Source organism: Blennius ocellaris, assembly GCF_963422515.1.
Source record: "Blennius ocellaris genome assembly, chromosome: 9".
In the NCBI taxonomy this organism is placed as follows: Eukaryota; Metazoa; Chordata; class Actinopteri; order Blenniiformes; family Blenniidae; genus Blennius; species Blennius ocellaris.
This window is the reverse complement of record NC_137658.1, coordinates 17,188,545-17,208,355: the sequence shown is the minus strand read 5'-3', so window position 1 is coordinate 17,208,355 and position 19,811 is coordinate 17,188,545. Positions and strand designations below refer to the sequence as shown.

The 19,811-nt window shown below is 42.3% G+C and overlaps 1 protein-coding gene across 1 annotated transcript; it reads left to right on the top strand.

Moving 5' to 3' along the window:
- The first annotated feature begins 3,364 nt into the window (after positions 1-3,364).
- fmr1 (fragile X messenger ribonucleoprotein 1) lies at positions 3,365-15,412 on the top strand. Its single transcript, XM_080502330.1, has 15 exons — positions 3,365-3,747; positions 7,595-7,647; positions 7,762-7,855; positions 7,945-8,016; positions 8,114-8,262; positions 8,986-9,079; positions 9,166-9,282; positions 10,390-10,560; positions 11,608-11,686; positions 11,771-11,907; positions 11,992-12,078; positions 12,154-12,403; positions 12,791-12,982; positions 13,666-13,745; positions 14,650-15,412. The coding sequence occupies exons 1-15, from the start codon at positions 3,697-3,699 to the stop codon at positions 14,992-14,994; spliced, it is 1,971 nt and encodes a 656-aa protein (XP_080358456.1). The 5' UTR covers positions 3,365-3,696; the 3' UTR covers positions 14,995-15,412.
- Positions 15,413-19,811: the final 4,399 nt, after the last annotated feature.

Sequence of the window (19,811 nt, the reverse complement as noted above, 5' to 3'; positions counted from 1 at the left end):
AATGAACCTTAAGCCTCGGTGGGCCACGTGTGGACCAATCTTATCAACAGAGTACCAACACCTCAAATGCTTTAACTTGGATTTCATTCTTCAAATGATTTTCGTGACATTTAGCATGCATATTTTAACAAATTCTTGTTTAATGTCACTAATGTTCACAAATACAAAAGATAGCTCGCTTTAAAGAAGTCATATTATACAGTTTTTATAACACTTTCACATGGGTTTTGTTGGTCTGAAATAATTGGATTCAAAGCTTAATGCCCCAAATCCAGATGTTCCTTGATTTTGAGCCACCTGAATATTCAATCATATTAGCTACATTCAGAATCTGCTGTGTCTGTGTGAGCTGGACTGTCTCCGCCCATACATGCCCATCTTGGGAAGAGGAGGAAGTACTTCCTCTCATGGTGCGCTGCAGTAATTTCATCCTGTAAAGCTGCCTAGTTGTGGGCGGGTGAAAGTGAGGGCCTACCTTGATTGCGATTGGCTGAACTCATTATGACGCTATATAGGTTTTGATTTTGGATTCACTCATTGGAGCAATACACTTTTAAAAAATGTAATCAAGCCAGGGAGAGAGATGGCAGACTTTCTTCACTTCTTGGGCCTCATTCCCAATTATGGGGACTCGTATTACTGTTGGAAAACCATTAGAAGGTGATATTTGCATAATATCACCCCTTTAACTGCTGTACCTAATGTAATTGAAAGGGGCATTACTGCCACCTGCTGGTCAGGTCAAGGAATCCTGAAAGGATACTATCCCCAGTGGACGAATTGGGCACAGCAGTTACTTTTGTTGGAGAATTGTAATTAATATCTTCTTTGCTATTTTGAGACTGTGCGAGGGCATCCTGTAGGATATAAATTAAACCCTCCTCCAGGATGCATATAGCTTAATGGTCACATTTTTTACCTAAATGTACGAACAAATTATGTTCAAACAATGAAATTTGGAAATGTGGAGGTAAGGCTATTTTTGGTAAAACTGTTAATTAGAGGTGCCAGAAACAAAAAAACAAACAAACAGATTCTCAATGTGGATAATTGTATACCCTTGAATTTGTTACATGTCTGAATAGATTATAAGTGATCACATCATGTAAATGCTTGAATCTCATTGGATTGGCCCTATCAGATTGATATCATCAAAGGACTGGAGGAAAAGGTGTAATCCTGTTCATGATCCAATCAAAGTCCATGTAAACAGGACAATCTGAGCTCTCAATTGGAGATAATTCAATGAGATGTGAGAATGTGAATGCAGGTACTATGAGAGGCATGTGATGGACTGCTGGACCCTGCCTGGTTAAACCTCTCACCTATCTTCCATCCATCCATCCGTCCAGCCTTCATGTGATACTGACTCTGTCAGGATATCAGTTGAAGAGATCATGGAGTAATGTGATCGGTTTCCACTGTGGTCTGAGGTGAGGAAAGGCTCCACACATGGTTCATCTCAGGGCAAACACAGAGAGATGGAGACAAACCAAACAATCACAACTGAGTGCAATCCAGAACCGTGAAGGTCTTTAGATTGAATTCTTCCCTCAGAGTATCTAATGAATAAAACATGTATTTGAGGTTAATCGGTGACCCTAAATTGGATAGGTTTCTCTCCTCCATTCTGAAATTGCTGTGGAGGTGTACTGTAGCGAGGGCTTCCCCATATATTGCAATTTTATCGTTATTGCAATATTAGCATGTAAATTAGATTGACTGAAATAGAAATGATGTTTCCACACACTTTGCATTCATGCTCTGCAAATATAAAATGACAGGCTTTTTAATATGGAAGAAAGATTTAGCTAAAAAAAAGTGCCATTTTCACAAATTGTCACCAATAAAATTTGTCTGGAGCTGCAAAACATTCTAATTATTTGAAATAAAGAATTTTTTTTAATATATATATATATATATATATATATATATATATATATATATATATATATATATAAACAAAAAGGTTGCATTAAGTTTCATAGTTTAGATATAGTTTATTACATTTTTAGCAGTAGTAGCCATTTTTAAAGGTTTTTTTCCATGGATTTTCATGCTGAAGCCATTTTATACATTTTGGCTATTTTAGCCTTTTCAGCAATTTAGCTGTTTTTGACCACTTTATGTAAACCAATATTTCGAGCATTTTTTCATTTTTCTTTTTTTCTTTACTGTTCTTCCTTATATCCTTAGATTTCTTTTAACCTTTTTTTTTTCTATTTCCCCATTTTTTCTTATTTTTGCCCTTTTCTTTAAAGAAATCTTTTTAATGTCTTTCTTCTCATTTTTTCTGTTATTCCTTCTCCTTTTCCCCTTTTCTTCATTTTTCTAGTTTTTTCATTTGTTTTCCTTTTCCCTCCTTTTTTCTAGTTTTGCTTTTCCTTTCTTTCCACCACTTTTCTCATTTTGTCCCATTGACTTTCTTTTCCTTTTTATCTATTTGATTTTTTTCTTTGTTCTCCCACTTTTTGCTCTTTTCCTCATTTTTCTTTTTTCTATCTTCTTTTTCCCATTTGTCTTCTTTTGTTGTTTACTTTCCTTTCCTTTTAATCTTTTTTTTTCTATTATAGTTTAATTATTTTCAGAACACAACGAAACATGAAGAGAACAAACAGCAGGTGCCAGTCAACATGGTATACACTGTACAACCTTTAATGATTACAGTGATAGATACAATTGTAGCATTTATAATGGTGGACTGACAGAGTAAGGTGACAAGGGCACACCTACCAAAAAGCATGACATACCTGGGAGCCTGATTAGCTAATTTCTCCAAAAGATATGTTGGATTTAATTAGAAATGTTGTTTCAAGTGGTTCCACATAACTTTGTTAACAATATAGTATGATTGTATTAACACTGGCTTATTATCTACTTAACAAAGTTATGTGGAACTACTTGAAACAATATTTTTAATTAAATCTGCATGTCTTTTTTGAGTGACTGCATAAGATGTTTAGATCTAGAATTCCTCTTTCCTTTAAAATTCACTTTTCTCCTCTTTGTTCTCTCTCCCCTTTCTGTTTTTTGTTTTTTTTACAATATGCATGCACTTTTCCAATTTTATTTCAAATCCTAATCCAAATGTTTATAAACCTGACATATCAGCCTCTTGTCACAACAGGAGGAGCAGAAGGTTGCAGACCACTATCTGCTGATGACACTCTGCTATTCATGCGGATTCGCGGCGTAAACAGACCGTTGATGAGTTTGCATGTTCCTGTGTGTATCGCCCGTCTTGCTCGGGCTCCCCGCTGGGTGTAGCTGCGCGTTGGAGAGCGTTTACCGTGGAGAGCACCAATAGGCTGTGCGGAGCGGAGCGGACTCGGTAGACTCGAGTGGAGGAAGAGAAGCGGGGAGGTCACATGGAGGGATGCAGCCAGCTCGAGCTGCTCCGCCGCTAATCACACAACAACTAGCCGCCACGCGCTAACCGGGCTAGCCGCACGCTCCGCTTCACGCTCGCCATTCACAACGGAATTGCAAGTAGGGGGGGTGTGGGGGAGAGAACCCGAGAAGGGGAGACGGCATTACGGGCACACACGGCTCTCCGGGCCTCCGCTTTCACTCCCCCGGGCTGGGTATCCGTGCTACCCGGCGATAGCTCACTCTGCCCCGGCTAGCGGCAGGCTAGCCAGCGAGCTAGCTGGCTGCTAACGTCGCTGACGATTGTTCGCCGCGGTAACGTGCGTCATGGAGGACCTGGTGGTGGAAGTGAGGGGGACCAGCGGCGCTTTTTACAAGGTGAGTGCGGTTAGTTTTGTGTTCTCCGTGCTCCGCGGGGCTGGGAGCCGTGTCGCCGGGGCTGAGCTGGGAGGTTGCGAGCGGGCCTCGGGTGCCCACAGCTCAGCCTCCACCGGGACCTGCAGGCTGAGGAGCCCGTAAACAAAGCTAACGCTGCGGGGCTGTTTAACCGAATAAAAGATAGGTTTCGACTCTGCTCCCCGCACCTTGTGGCACCCCGGTAGTGTGGATCACTCGGTGTGGTGTGTTGATGCTTCCAGATGAATGGGCTGGTCTGGGGTCTCTCCATTGACAAGATCTGCTCCTGATCCAGGGACTCATTCTGCACTAACAGTGTCATTAATTTTGCCATTTTCTCAGCAAGTAGCACGATCAGGCTGCAGCATGACCTATATTTACCAGTGGGCTGTCAAGATGCACTGTAATACTCCTGGTCAGTAACGTGAGCTGGACAGTGGGAGAAGGACCTTAATACCAGCCTCCACTGTTGAATGGTGCCTACATATTGGCATTTGGCAGGCATGTGTTACCAATGCACGCTGACCAAACCGAAGCCCAAATTCACACTGAATCGCCAGGAGACTCTTTTGTAAAAGAGCCTTACTAACTTAGCAGTATAGGGAAGTGCAAATTACTGTAATCTTAACTTTGCCTCTCTGTAGATCAAGCATGTCAACACACTTTTTAGTTCAGGGGCACATACAGTCCAATATCATCCTAAGTGGGTCAGACTGGTGAAATTGTGCCATAATAGCCTTTAAATTTAAAGTTTTTCATTTATTGTGGTGGAGTATAAGTGATGACAATGTCTATATTTCCACTGAACGAAACAAATACCACTGCAGAACATTACTACAATGTCAAAAGAAAGATGGTTTTAATGAAGCCAAAAGTTTTGATCAATATATAGTGAAATATATGTCAAAGATAACATTGTTCTAACCAGATGGTTTAAAATATATAATAATTAATAATAATAACAGCTTCGATGAGCCTTCAGGTGGCGGTGTAAGGAGACGAATAAAGCCTATGCTCAACATTATAGAGCAATTGGCAAACTGCTTCAACAGCACCCATTGTAGCCAAACTGTCAACACAAGGTTGTATGTGTAACGGTGTTGATGCTTCTGTCACATACTGTGACGTCAAACTCTGCCTCCCTCTGCGTGTCTACATATAAGCGTAAAGACAGAATTATCCCAAATCTCCACTTTGGCCAGAGTTTTCACATAGAATTGATTTCAGTGTTTAGTAGCTCAATTTACGCGTAAACAAAGGCCCAACCACATTGAAATATTTGCTCCGTATCAACGGGCCCTCAGGGCGGTGTCGTCTGCTATTATTAGGAAATTTCTTAAATCAGTGTTTTGTTTGAAATTTTACAATTTGCTTGGTGATTTGCCAGATTGGAGCCTCTTGGGCCCTGGTTTTGGCCCATGGGCTTTATGTTAGACAGTCCTGGGTCTTCACACCATTCTTAAAACTACGCCATACAAAAAAGATAATTAAGAAAAGTCAGGTATGTAGTTTGCATGATGGACTCGTCTTGAACGCTCTGTGTACTGTTTTGGGGGCTGCACGATATATCACGACACCAAAACAAAGACCGAGGATCCTTATAAGAATTATGGTTCCATATGCTGTGCATTCTTGGATGTATCCAGTCAGATTGAGCGCCGCTGTATTTAACTTCATGATATCAACATTAAAAGTGCAAAAAAAGACTGAAGTGTTGATTTATTTGCAAGACCTATCACGATATGTGACATTATCGTATGTTTAACTAATATCCTGAACCAGGATTGCAGCGTATTTCTAATCACATGGCTAATCAGTTGCATTTGAACCATTGTGTCGCATTGATTACCGAGACAGTGACGACATCTTTGTCATGATAACACAAATATGGACAACAAAGTCCCAATCAAGGTCCAAGGTTGATCCGTTTCGTAAAGCACTCTGAAATCCCTGAAATGTATTACAGTTGTGCGTTTATAGGATATATTGAGACTAAATAAAGTCTGTTGGACACCCCTTAAACTGACCAGAAATTATCGTTTCTAATTTAAAAACTCATTAAATTGGGGGGAGAAAAACATTTTGATGACGTCAGTTGTATTAATCAGTTTTATTTGTGCAAAAAGCACCACAACAGGTAATCATACGATGTCATGTCATTGAGTGTCGCGATACACTTGCAATATATTGTGATAGTTTGCCAGTGCAACAGGCAGAAATATTACAATGAACCTTAAAATGTCTGTATAATTTATTAGTTTGAAAAATCACGAGGTCTACAAAAGGTTCCCTTGAAAAGAACCCAGAAGTCTGTTGTGGAGAACAATGTTCACGCAGTGTCTGACTGGTCCTCGGCACACTCGGCTGTGAACTCGGTGTTGTGAAAGCAGTTCCACCACAGACGTCTTGTTAATAACCGTCCAAAATAACAGGAGTCGCAAACGTCTGAGAGTTTCTACTGTGTTTCGTCGCTTTGAAAAGGTTAGGGTGTTTCAGTAGCGTAGAAGTGAAATGAAAAATGGATTGGCAACGGGTAGGTTAGAGGGATTTTTGCCATATGACACCATCAATAAACGTTTGAGACGTAAAAGTTTGCCTTTTTTTTTTGTGTGTGTACCATAAGTATCAAATCAGGAAAGGATGGGGATACTCGATCTGGGGACATTCCTAATTGGGACATGTCAACATCTATCAACTAAAATGTGATTCTGAAAAGTTACGGAAACCGTTTTCACACAGAGTAACTGTGAGTATTGGGTCCGTACTGGAGTCAGTGGTGCTAAAGTTGCTGCAGATTCAGTAGTAGGGTATATTGAGCTGCTCTGTTTTTTTTTTTTTTTGTATAAACATCATCATATCAAGACGTTGTCCACCTGGAACACTATAGTACTCATACCAGACCTGTAGTGTTGCTGTAACACTGCCACAGAAAAAAAAAAAGCAGTCAACATAAAACATAAAAACACCTGAAACTACAACACCCAACACAATCCTGCAGTTGTACGTCGGTGTGTTGTTGGTTGTCGGCTCCTACCGGGGTCAGTCCAGGAGTCGACAGATTATCGTGGACGTGTAGCTCAGATCGTGGCCAGTGAGTATGGCAATCTCTTCAGGGTACGGCATTATTCAATTAAGAGACTTTAATTAACCCACTTCAGCTGCTTGGAAAACGTCTCCGAAATGAGCTCCACGCCGTCCTGAAACGCTCCCGTTTGTCATTAGAGGCTCTCATTGTTGTTTCAAAGTAGTAATTTATGATCCTTCTGTCACGAATGAGCTCTGTGGTAAAGGACTCCCTCATAATTTCACTTTGCTCTTGTCTTTGAACATAAACATAATGAGCGTATTAATCTGCCGAGTGACGGTAATGCTGCGGAAATATTCAGTCTCATGTCAGGACGGCTGTAAATCAGCGAAATCAACTGCTTTTCTTGTTGGAGGCAGTATTTTTGAATGTCTTGCCCCCAATTTTGGGGCTTTAAACCTGAACTTTACGCAAATGTTTTGATCACAGGGATTTTTTGGGGGCGGTGGGGTGGGTAGGGGTCCTGTTATTTAATTTTTTGGGTTTTTTTTTTTTTATTGCTTCATTTCATCCGTCACAGAGCGTTAGCGTGCTAAGCTAATGCAGCCTGCAGGCCGTGTCGCCGTCGCCTCCTTCCAGGCAGCGCTTGTCCTACTTACAATATTTGACACACATGGATGCAGGCTGAGGAAAAAGAGGGAGGTGAAGCCCGATCTGACCCCCAAGGCCAAATATTAACCCACCCCTCCCAAAAAAAAAAAAAAGGAAAACAAAGTGTTAATCCATTCTTGTGTCTCCTCTCAGGCCTTTGTGAAGGATGTTCAGGAGGGATCAGTCACGGTGGCATTCGAAAACAAGTGAGTAATGTGCACGAGCAAATGTGACTTGACGTGATGTGTCATCATTGGGCAATGCTTTTTTTTTAAAAAACAACAAAAAATAAACAACACAAAACTCTGTGTGCGTTCCAGCTGGCAGCCAGAGCGTCAGATCCCCTTCCAGGACGTTCGCTTTCCTCCGCCGACCGGCTTCTGCAAGGAGATCAATGAGAGCGATGAGGTTGAGGTGGGACTTCACAGCAGCTTCACCCCCCAAAAAAATACATAAATAAAAAATAGAAAGAGCTCATGTCATCGTATGTGCTCGTCTCCCAGGTGTACTCCAGGGCTAACGACAAGGAGCCGTGTGGATGGTGGCTGGCCAAGGTCCGCATGGTGAAAGGAGAGGTGAGGCTTTCAGTCTCCTCCATGGTTTCTAATGGTTTCCTACATGATACTGGGCGATTCTCAGTCAGAACTTGATCGCCGTGTGTGTTTTCCCCAGTTCTACGTCATAGAGTACGCCGCGTGCGACGCTACGTTAAATGAGATCGTGACTCTGGAGCGGTTACGGCCCGTCAACCCAAACAAACCAGCGACCAAAACCACCTTCATCAAGATCCGACTGGACGTACCCGAAGATCTACGGCAGATGTAAGGTTCACGCACATACGTATCACTTTCGAACGACGTTCAGAACCACCTGAGTGGAGTGAATTTTGTGGCACAAGTTGTTTTTTTTTTATCATCTTTATTTGATTTTATTGTATTGTTATAGTGTGAAATGCAAGAATATGTATGTTTTTGGATTTTAGACATTTAATATATTGAAATGTGTCTTGTGCAGAACGAAAAGGGTCATTTTAATCTGCTTTATAAAAACACAAACTTTGATGTTCAGCAGTTGGCAGGGTAGTGGACCCCCCTTTTTATTTGTAATCTTTTTTATTTACTCTTTTCTTGTTTCTTGTTTGTTCTTGTAATTTTCTTAATTTTTTCTGATATTTAATATTTTATTCATTTTTCTTTTAATTTACTTTTTCCAATTTAAAATTTTTTTTTTTTTTTCATTTCTTACTTTTCAGATTTTCTCCTGTTCATTTTTTTTCTTTTTTTTTTCCTTATTTATTTCCTGGGGGGAGCTGTAATCTAAAAGCTTCATGGAGCCGCTAAAGGGGAGCTGCAGAGCCACGTGTACCCAGATGAAAAGCAACTGAATGAATAAAAAAAAAACACTGTTTACTCTGTTTGAGCTTTTACATCATATAACCGATTTATATATTTGAGATATTTTGGAATTGGATAATCTCTACGTACAGTTCAATACCAGAGCTTTCCAGGGGAGGGGTCTCTGACTTCACTATTCCGTGTCTCCAGGAGCTCCAAGGAATCGGCACACAAAGACTACAAGAAGGCCGTGGGGGCGTTCAACGTCACCTACGACTCCGAGAAGAAGCAGCTCGTCATCCTGGTGGGTCGCCGCTTCATCTCGCCGAGGTGAAAACTCTTCAGTAAAGGTTGAGTGTGAACTTGAAGGGTTTGTGTGTCGGCCTGCAGTCGGTGAACGAGGTGACCACGAAGCGGGCCAACATGATGAGCGACATGCACTTCAGGAGCCTCCGGACCAAACTGTCCCTGATGCAGAGGAACGAGGAGGCCAGCAGACAGCTGGAGGTACGAACACATGGCCTTTGTTCTCGTTTAACTTTTAGACCATTTCTTTTGATTGTATTCTGAAGTGTTCATGAGCTCTACAGATGAAGAATGCAGTTAAAAAAAAAAAAAGCATTGTCTAATAAATTACGTGGTGTGATTAAAAAAAAAACTAAACACATTATTATTGTATTAATAAAAATCTGCAATTCAGATTTTTATTGGACCATTTCATTTAATAAAAAAATGCCACCGCAAGTAAAACTATTAAGAACGCCGATGCAGCATGAGAGAGGAGGACAAAAAGACGACAAAACTAGAGTGATGTATGTAATTCAGAGAATGCAGAAACGCTGGAAATACTAGAGCATTGAGAAAAGAGGGACTTGTACAGGTCTTACAAATAAAATTGTTTATGATTGATAATAAATTCAGAAATGACAGGACTTTCAGGATTTATTTATTTTTTTATATAACATGGCAAACCATCTCTTGACCTTCTTGGGTTTTCTTGTATTGTTACAATGAGAAACAACATTAAGGTCCTGCTTCGACAACAACTTCGCTGGAAGGTCACTGAACACGCAACTTTTTGAAAATGCACTGTCTCTGTGGAGACCGAGGGGGAACACAAACTTGAACGTTGTCGTGTAAACAAGGCCTTAAAATATGCAGTGGATTTTATGTTTGAATATTGTGTACAGCCCTTTGAACTACAAGAGCTGTTTTTAATGTGCTTTAGAAATAGTCGTTCACTTTGATTTGAATGCCTCGTACTCAAATAATCCACTTAAGTGAAACTGAAGAGTTGGTATACACCTATCTATGTGAGCACTGGATTAAAACCTATCAAAGTAGTAATTGCTAAATGACCTCGTCACTCTTTGAGATGGGAAATGAATGAATCTGAACGAAATAACATGAACTGGGCGGGACGTTGAAAGAACGTTTTCGTAACGAATAAATATGAATGGACGGGAATTAATATTTCATTCAATCTTCTGAACGTCTGAAGAACAGTCAGGTGGCTACAGGTTTTCAACAGTTCTCGCTCTGTTGTGTGTGTGTGTGTGTGTGCGTGTGCGTGTGCGTGTGCGTGTGCGTGTGCGCGTGCGCGTGCGTGCGCAGAGCTCCAGGCAACTGGCCTCACGGTTCCACGAGCAGTTCGCCGTCCGGGACGACCTGATGGGTCTGGCCATCGGCACGCACGGCGCCAACATCCAGCAGGCGCGTAAAGTTCCCGGAGTCACAAACATCGACCTGGACGAGGAGACGTGCACCTTCCACATATACGGAGAGGTGTGTGTGTGTGTGTGTTACCCACAAAATGACAGCAAAGCAACCTTTACAAGCATCATTTATCAAGACCTGCTCAGTATTTTTTTTATTTTAATCATTTCAGGCATGTGACATTCAAAAAATGTTGTGGATTCCCAGACATGACCATATACACTCATACACACACGTATGCAAAAATATATACACCATTTGATGATAAGAAATAATTAAATCATAGATTAAACACTATGTTAAAAAACACACATCTCATATATCTGATTATCTTGCCTGAACAGTGGGAGGAAGAAGTAAAGTCATCAAGTCCTTCCCCTTCTCCAATATTTAATCATTATGTTTCCGTATTATAACAATAGTTGGTATGATATGTGTAAATATAACGGTAAGAATGTTATGTAATATAGACTTTTGTATATTTCCCTCGTATATAGACACACATAAATGCAAAATTTGTGCAATCTATTCTATCTGTTTTTATTAGAAAAGTCCACAAAAGAAACTTGGAAGAAATGCAGTCGTATTTATGGATTAATAATTATCGACAGTTGTCACATTTTCATAGGATTTTTTTATGCTGCTTCAATTATTGTAAATACAAACTTCATTATTTTTTTGTTACTACTTTTTGACTGTAATAAAGCTAATAAACATAATTTGCCCCCAATGTGTTCAGAAAATGGATTTTAATTAGCTTAAATTTAAGATTTAATCCTCATTGAGTGATTATGAGAAATATGGCATCCATTATATGTGTATTTTCAGACTAGAATAGAGGATAGAAAATACGTCATTAATCCCAGAGGGAAATTAATTCACTGGTATTTATGCATTATTAGCTGCAGTTTTATACTATAACATAAAAAAAAATTCAATTATTACAGTTATCACACTATTGACCATTCTTACATTAACGGAAGGTGAAAATACTTTAATAATCTGATCATATCTAGTTTCAATGTCCCATTATTGGCTGTTCCAGATGTGTCTTGAAGTTATTCCAGTGCGCTCCGCTTCCACAAGCCTCTTCTTGACTCTCTGTTTCCGTCCCAGGACCAGGACGCCGTCCGCGTCGCCAGAAGTTACCTGGAGTTTTCAGAAGACGTCATCAAAGTTCCCCGGAACCTCGTCGGTGAGAGGAGGAGGAGGCGGCAGCGGCCAGCGAGCGGTGTGTCCGCCGGATTAAAGCCGACTTAACGGACCATCTCTCCCGCAGGGAAAGTGATCGGAAAGAACGGCAAGCTGATCCAGGAGGTGGTGGACAAGTCGGGCGTGGTGCGGGTTCGGATCGAGCCCGAAAGCGACAAGAAGCCCCCGCCGCTGCCAACGGCAGCGTCGGCGGCTTCGGATGAGGTGAGCGCCAGACGGCGCGGCGGCGGACGTCGTGGACGATCGGCTGGAATCTTGACTCTCTCTCTCTCTCTCCTCCGCTCTCAGGGAATGGTTCCGTTTGTGTTCGTGGGGACGAAGGAGAGCATCTCCAACGCCACAGTGCTGCTGGACTACCACCTCAACTACCTGAAGGTTCGCGGTCACACGTTGACGCCGCGCCGGTTCGTCTTCGCAAACCTTCATCCTTCCTCTGTGTTTCCCTTCCAGGAGGTGGATCAGCTGCGTCTGGAGCGGCTTCAGATCGACGAGCAGCTCCGACAGATCGGCGGCGGGGGCGGCGGCGGCGGCGGCGGCGGGGGGGCGGGGCCCCGGAACCCCAAAGACAAAACCTACGTGTTCGACAACGGCATGGGGCTGGGCCTGGGCCGGGGGGCCGGAGGAGGGGGCAAGCCCTACGCCGGCGGCGGAGGACGAGGGGGTCGAGGACGGCGGGGGGGAGGGGCCGCCTTCGCCTCAGGTACCGTCCAAGCACGGCTCGGCCACGTTTCATATTCAAGGACACATTTACACATTTTCTGCAATTTAATTCTTCAGAGCTTCATCTTTGAATACCTTTGTCTTTCTTTCTTCTTTTTTTATCTTTTCTTCCTGCTTTATCTTGTGTTTTTTTAATTCTGTAATATGAATTTTAATCATTTTTAATTTAATGTTCCCCCCCCCCCCCCCCCCATCTTTGATCTTTGTTTTGTAGCTTTTTGATACTTTATCCATTCCAGCTATTGTGGCTCTTTTATGTCTTTTTGGCCATTTTATGATAATCGGTGTGGAATGCAAATAGAAACATGGTAATTTTCTGAATGCCTCACGGAGTCCCGGCTTGACCTTTGACCTACTGCCCCCGCAGGCACCAACTCCGAGGCCTCCAACGCCTCGGAGACGGAGTCGGACCACCGAGACGAGCTGAGCGACTGGTCGCTGGCGCCCGCCGAGGAGCTGATGAGCGGAGGCGGGACTCTGCCGCGGCGGACGGACGGCAGGAAGCGAGGCGGCGGCGGGCCGAGGGGCCGGGGGGGCCGCGGCAGAGGAGGATATAAAAGTAGGATTCTCCCGAAACTCCAGAGTCCCATCTGTCAGGCTTAGGTTTGAGAATAGAAAGCTAAAAGACGAGTGATTCGATTAGGTAACAGTTTTGAATGTTAAACAAATTCCTATGGAAACAGTTTCATTTAAAGAAACAACATATTAACATCTTCTGTACATCTTTAACCAGAAAAAAAGCCATTAACTGTTTAAAACAGTATTTGTGTTCAGTGGATTAAAGGCCAATACACATTTTTATACAAACTTTCCTGAACTTTTTAATCATGAACGTATTTTATCAACTTGATCCATCAACAATAATACGCAAGACTCAATAATTGTCAAATGAACCACATATTTTGTGCATATAAACATCATTTTCAATTCCAATCCATAAAAGTTGGATTCGTTATTTTTGAATTTTTGCAGATTGAGGTGATTAAAAGTTGCAATATTATTTTGGTGCTCGGTTGAATGTTCCAATACAATTCAAAATCACTTCTCATAAATTGGCAATTTGACTAATCATAGTTTGTTTGTTTGTTGTTTTGTTTTTTTAGCCCTTTTCATGTCGCATTGAACATAATGACATTTTATTATTGGAGGTTAAATATTGTTCTGTATGGAAGTATTTGAGGAATGAATCACGTATCCTGATGTTTGCAGATCATTGGTTATTAATTGTCAGTGTTTCATCAGGCGACGACATGCAGTGGACTGAGCCCAGACCCCGTCACCTCCGAGACCCCAAAACACGATTGCAGGAAGACACACTCCAGGTAACACACACACACAGTATGTTGTGTGATTCAGAATCTTGATACGATTTCCATTTTGTGTTGTTTTTCACTTTTTGAATATAGAATTCTGTAGCTTCAAGGTGCCACATAAATAACGAGAACAGACAGTGGAGCACTGAGTTAGCATCACCAGCAGTATAGCAATATAGCTCCTGTCAATGCTCACTAGGTAGGTCAGTTAATTCCACCACTGTGTGAAACTGATGCTGATCTCCTTTGTTCTCCTCCATGAGTTGGATCTGTCATCCATCCGCCTTGTATGGCCAATTTTCTGCATTTTGGGGGGGGGGGGGGGGGTTTATTCAGAAATGGTTAGACATTAATGTACCAAAATCGAATCGATTGGTCTTTGGATGATGACAAGTCATTCCTGAAAATTTCATGCAATCCAAGTGAGTAGTTTTAGCAGAAAGTTTGTCAAATACATGCTAATAAATGAATCAATACATGCCGATGAAAACAAAACCTTTGTTGGCGAAGGTAAAAATGTCAACGCGATCTAATGCCGTTACACTTCTATTTCTATATCTATTACATTTTTTTCATGTTTAATGTGTGACAACGCAGACCTTTGAATTAAAACTTTTAAATTTTTCCTCGTGTCGCAGAGTTATACGTTATGAACACGTCTATAATTTCACAAAACCAAACCAAAATGGAAAATGACTACAATCTCAACACAAAGCCAATTTTAACGAAACCTTCTGCGAGGTGTCCAAAAAAACCCTCCTGCAGCTGTTGCAAATGAAGAAAGAAAATGCATTTTTCTTTGATATTAGCAGGGTTTTTCTTGGTTAGTTTGATCATATTAGAGCCTCTTGCGGGCCGGCGTTGGAGGTGTGTTGTGATTTCTTCTCAAGTCTTTCTTATCGTCCCTGCTCAGATCCGTGTGGATGGAAACAACGAGCGCAGCGTGCAGCACTCCTCAGGTGGCCGAGGAGGAGGAACAGCAGCAGCAGCAGCAGCAGCAGCAGGAGGAGGAGCAGGAGCAGCAGCAGCAGCAGCAGCAGGAGGAGGAACAGCAGCAGCAGCAGGAGGAGCAGCAGCAGCAGCAGGAGGAGGAGCAGCAGCTCCAGCAGCAGCGGTGGGGCCTTCCTCCTCCCAGCAGGGGGCCATCGGCACCACCAGCAGCGACGGCCCGGCCCGACACCACCAGAGACCCCTGAGAGACCGAGGCATGAAGAAGGACAAACAAGACGCTCCTGCACTGGTGAACGGAGTGTCGTAGATACACCACTGGAGGACACACACACACACACACACCTAAACACACACACACACACATACACAGGCAACTCATCGCAGCATCGTAGAATCTCCGGCTTTTTCTTTCTGTCTTAATCCACGGCGAGAAGTGGAGGTGAACAGTTTCCTCTCCGGGGTCCAAGGGAAAGAGACGAAGTGCATTAACCCTCCTCACGTCCGTTTGCGACTCCATCCCCTCGTCGTTTCTGCCACCCGACCGCCACAGAATCCACCGACGGAACACAAAGTAAACCCCCGCTGGGACGAAACGCCTCCTTCAACTTCAAAGGTTTTTTTTTTTTTATAACAGGAATCTTCTCCACGGGAGAACATCTTCACGTCGGGTGAGACGCAAAAGGTTCACAGTCTTGTTCAATGCTTGAAAGTCCACGGCACTCACACACAGCTCATCTCATGTTTGGGGGGGGGTCGGGGGGGGGGGGTCACAGCCTGACCCTCAGGTTTCAACCGATCATGACTCCTCAGCGAGTGAAGAAACGTAAATCTGAGGCACCGCCGTGCAAAAAAAAAAAAAAAAATTTGTTTAATCAACCGAATCCGATTTCGCCATTTCCTCTCATTTTCTCATATTTAACACAGAATCTTCACACAATGTTTCTCTGACTGTGATGTAAACAGAATTAAATTAGTCGAGAGTTAAAAAAAATTTTTTTTCTTGCCTCTGTTTGCATATCACTTTTCAGACTCTCCAGATTCCCTTTCGAGTTTCCCCTAATACGGCTGTTTTGTTGTGTTCCTGAATAACGAGTAGAAAGTCAAAGGCAGTCTTGTGAAAACGTGCTTCCTCACACTCCTAAAGTGAAACGTTCACTGAACTAATGCTAACTTCTTGGCCGTTAACGGTCAGAATTTGCTGATAAATGTTGATTTCTAAACATGTCTGGTGGTGATTTAAACACGAAATCCAGAAAACCTTTCCCTCCAACAAACTGCTGACGTATAAAATCTTCCTTTTCCTCTGATTTCACTCCCGATTGTTGGACAAACAAGTTAAGGGATGAAAAGGATGAATTAACTCACTGCTTCACCACACATCTGGGAGGTTTTCTCTATATTACTGTTCAGTTTCTTTCTTTTGAGGGTTTTTTTTTTTTTTTCTTTCTTCTTTTTTCGGTTTCATCTTGTGTGGAGAAACAGTCTCGCCCGACTGTCTCTCCCTCCTAGAACTTTTCTGTTTGTTGGTGCACCAAGATGACGGAGCTGAAAATGATCCGTTTGATGTCGTTTAGGACCACGAGGAGGCTTTTTCTATCTTTGTGCCTTGGATTTATGTCCTTCCATTTCTGTGAATCTGGATTTCAAAAAACAAACAAAACAAAAAACAAAAAAAAGCGCAAACCCGACGTTTCGCCCTGGAGTTGGACGTGACTTTGTTTCCACTCCTCTGAACCAACAAGGTGGTTTTTACCCAGACTTCTACGAGATCACTTCCAGAAGAGGCGGAGCTTCTTTGGCTGCGACCGGACAGATCTGCGACTTTGTCTCAGCAACTAAGCGGCGCGTCGACCGCGGACTCTGATGCCGAGGCGCTCCGGCCTCGACGGCGTTCACGGAAGGACCTCCAGAGGGCTCGACTCGGAGGTGAGGAGTCTTTTTACATACTGTGAACACCGTCGGTCGGTCGGTCGTTCCCCGAACCGTCGCAAACGTCAAAAACCGACGGCGGGACGGGCCCGGGTTGAGGACGCGACGTCAGAAAAACGAGAAGATTCTCCAGGTTTCTCTGCGCATTCGTCGTCTGCACACGGAGTTGGAGCTCGTTGCCTTCTGAGAACGTCTCGAGTTTTGCATTTTCATTGAACTTAAAACCCTGAAAGAAGCTGTTTACTGTCAGGCCGTGTTTGTAATTTGACACCAGTCTCCTTGCTTTTTTATTTATTTATTTTTTTTAAATTTAACGAAGCCCATGAATTTGTACTGCTCATCTCTTCAACGCGTATCCTCGGAATATTCACGATTCTCTTTATTAGCCGCCATCCGGAAAGATTTTCATCGCTTTGTTATTTGACACCTGCCTCTTCGGCCACGGCATTGCCGAGTTCTGCGTATTTATTAGTAACTACACTATTATCAGCGTCCAGGAAGTCTCTTTTGCAGCGTGTAATTTGACACCAGCTTCATGTCTTTTCAGCCGCTGCTGAAGTTGAAGGAAATGTGCAGACAAAAGCACATATTTCCTTACGCGTATGTTCATGTAATTAGTTGAAACTGCACTAACATCTGACAATGTGACAGAAAATACAGGAACGTGGAGACCCAAGTTCCATTGGGTGTTCAGCTTCGAATGCTCAGAGAAACCTCCCCCACATTTAGTGAGACGTGCCTTTACGTGTGGTCAGTATCACAACCGAGACCTGTCCAGTCGGGGGACGGTGAGACGCCGTCAACGGGGCGGGTAAAGACGACGGCCACCTTTCGAACACGGCCCGGCCCTTCGCCCTTCGCTTGACGGCGTCGTAGCTCCTGCTCGTGGTTCAGCTCATCCTTGGAAGTGGAGTTCTCGGCCTAAAAACTACCGTTTCTCCACACGTGCGCGCTTTTTTTTTTTTTTTTTTTAAATAATAAAAAAAAAAAAAATGGTGCCAGGCGTTTTAACCAAGAGATGAGAAGAGCCGAGGAGATTCTAGCAGTGGAGCCTAGCCTCTTCTTGAGTGGACCTTCCTGATCTGACGATGCATGATGTGTTTTATTTTGGGTTTCACTGTAGATTTGGGGCACTTTAAATTATAACGTGCTTAAGTTGTGTTATTTGAAGTATGAGTGTGTGTGTATATATATATATATACACACACACATCAGTGTTACTTTGTCTCACTTCTTATACCCGATAATGTTTGAGTCAGCGACACATGAGAAAATCTAATTTCATGGGAAACCGTCACGTAACAGCAGCAACAAATCAGGAAACTTTTTTTTTTTTACATGTGAAGGCAAGCTCAATATTGTCGAAAATGAGTTTCCCTGAATTAAGAAGAAAAATTTGATGGATAAAAAAAAGAGGGTGACATGCTGTATATACTGATGTCATTATTTGTATGAGAAAAGAAAAAAAAGATTTGTGCTATTGTTTCAAATGTGTGTTTACCCTCTGATATTTTCTTTTTCTTTGCTGGTTCTCAGTTAATCGCTAGCGCTCTGGATAATAAACGTGTGGAAAAATAATATCCTCTCCTGCAGGACGCAGCTTTTATTACCGCCAGACGTCCGTCGTTCCGCACAAAAAAATGTTACTAGAAAAAGTTGGGTTTTTTTTTTAACTGTAAAGGAAACATGTGAAACTACTAAGTGGTATTTCTTCCAAAATACCTGATTGTTTATTGGGAAAAGTTAGAAAGTAAATTTGATGTATTAAGATGTTTTATTTTTTAAGTTTTATGAGCTTTTCTTCAAGCTAAAACCTCTCAATCGTAATACTGGAAAGTTTTAACGTACGCTTGAGTTTGACGTGGAAAATCAGTTTTAGACTTCCGTCTGTGCTAATGGCTAACAATTAGCTTATTGTAGCATCGAGCTATATGGAGGCGTTCAAACAGCGCCGGCCCGTCGTGACCTTGTTTGAACTCCCGACACCCTGAAATGTGAGGCGACGTGGTCGTTGTAGCGCGTCAGTTACTCTACATTTACTCCGCGGTTGACTTGCAGCTCGTCGGGTCGATCTTTAGCCGACCCTTCCGCATGAAGGCTTTATGCTAAGCTAACGTTCCTGCGCTTTTTTCTTTTTTTTTTCAAATTCCTTCTCAACTACCCATTTAGTTTTGTTCTCTAGCATGTACCAGTTTTAGTTTATCCTCAGGAGCTATGTTTTTTTTTTTTTTTTCCCTATGGTAAATTTTCCCATTGGTTTCAGACGTTTGCATATCAGGTTCCTGAACTTGTTGACTTTTTAAATGTACAGAGACCCAAAATAACTAATCCAGCTTCCTTTTCTCCATGACCAAGGCGTTCAGCAGGAGGTCTTGTCATTTTGATTCCCTTAACCTCTTTATCTTCTTTTGACTGCTGTAAAAAAAAAAAAAAAAAGAATAAAAAAAAAAAATCACAAGGTAGATCCAGCGAGGTGTAGGTAGCGAGAGTCGTCTCCGCAGAGTCGATTCCCCCAAGAACCGACCAAAAAAAAAAAAAAGAAAGAAAAAAAGATCTTTGTACATGTTTGCGAGGCTGGAAGGTGTTACAGACTCTACCTTCACAGAGACCTTGAAATACTTTGTAACTGTGGCTGTGCTTCAACCTGCTTGTTGGTGTATTATATTGTGCATCCTAACACCAGGTACAGAGTAGATGTTTATACCTACTGTCGGACAAAAGAAGTACAACGGCTTTGTCATACTTTAGTAGGGTCTTAGGGTGGGCATTACTACCCAGTTGGTAATGTTGAACCAAGGCTTGTACTTCAGTGAATAATGTACATTTAGAAGAAGAAGAAAAAAAAAGAGCAAGAGAAGATTGTTGCATGCTGACCGGTTGAGGTCATTGAAGAAAATGGTGCTGAGGAAGCATTTACTCACGAGTCTCCTATAACTTACTGGTTGTGACATTTTTATCCAGCTCTGCTGTTTTCTAGCAACTTGCCTCGGACGCTTTTGAGTAATTCCGTCGGGAAAAGTGAGAAATCGATTGAGCGTCTCGGGTTTGGTTTCCATTCGGGATCCCGAAAACCAAAGTCCCTGGTGATCGTGGGGATTTTTTAAGTAATGTGAAGGAAGGATTTGAAGGAGCTTTTTCGTGGCTACAGGAGAGAGATCTTCCTCCGACTTAAAGGTCCGCCACGTTGTACCGACT

What these genes read in the sequence shown, in the direction of transcription:
- fmr1 (XM_080502330.1), top strand. Translation starts at nt 3,697, where the DNA reads ATGGAGGACCTGGTGGTGGAAGTGAGGGGGACCAGCGGCGCTTTTTAC. An exon ending in CCAGCGGCGCTTTTTACAAG is followed by an intron (nt 3,748 to 7,594) that starts GTGAGTGCGGTT and finishes GTCTCCTCTCAG; the next exon opens with GCCTTTGTGAAGGATGTTCA. An exon ending in CCCGAAGATCTACGGCAGAT is followed by an intron (nt 8,263 to 8,985) that starts GTAAGGTTCACG and finishes CCGTGTCTCCAG; the next exon opens with GAGCTCCAAGGAATCGGCAC.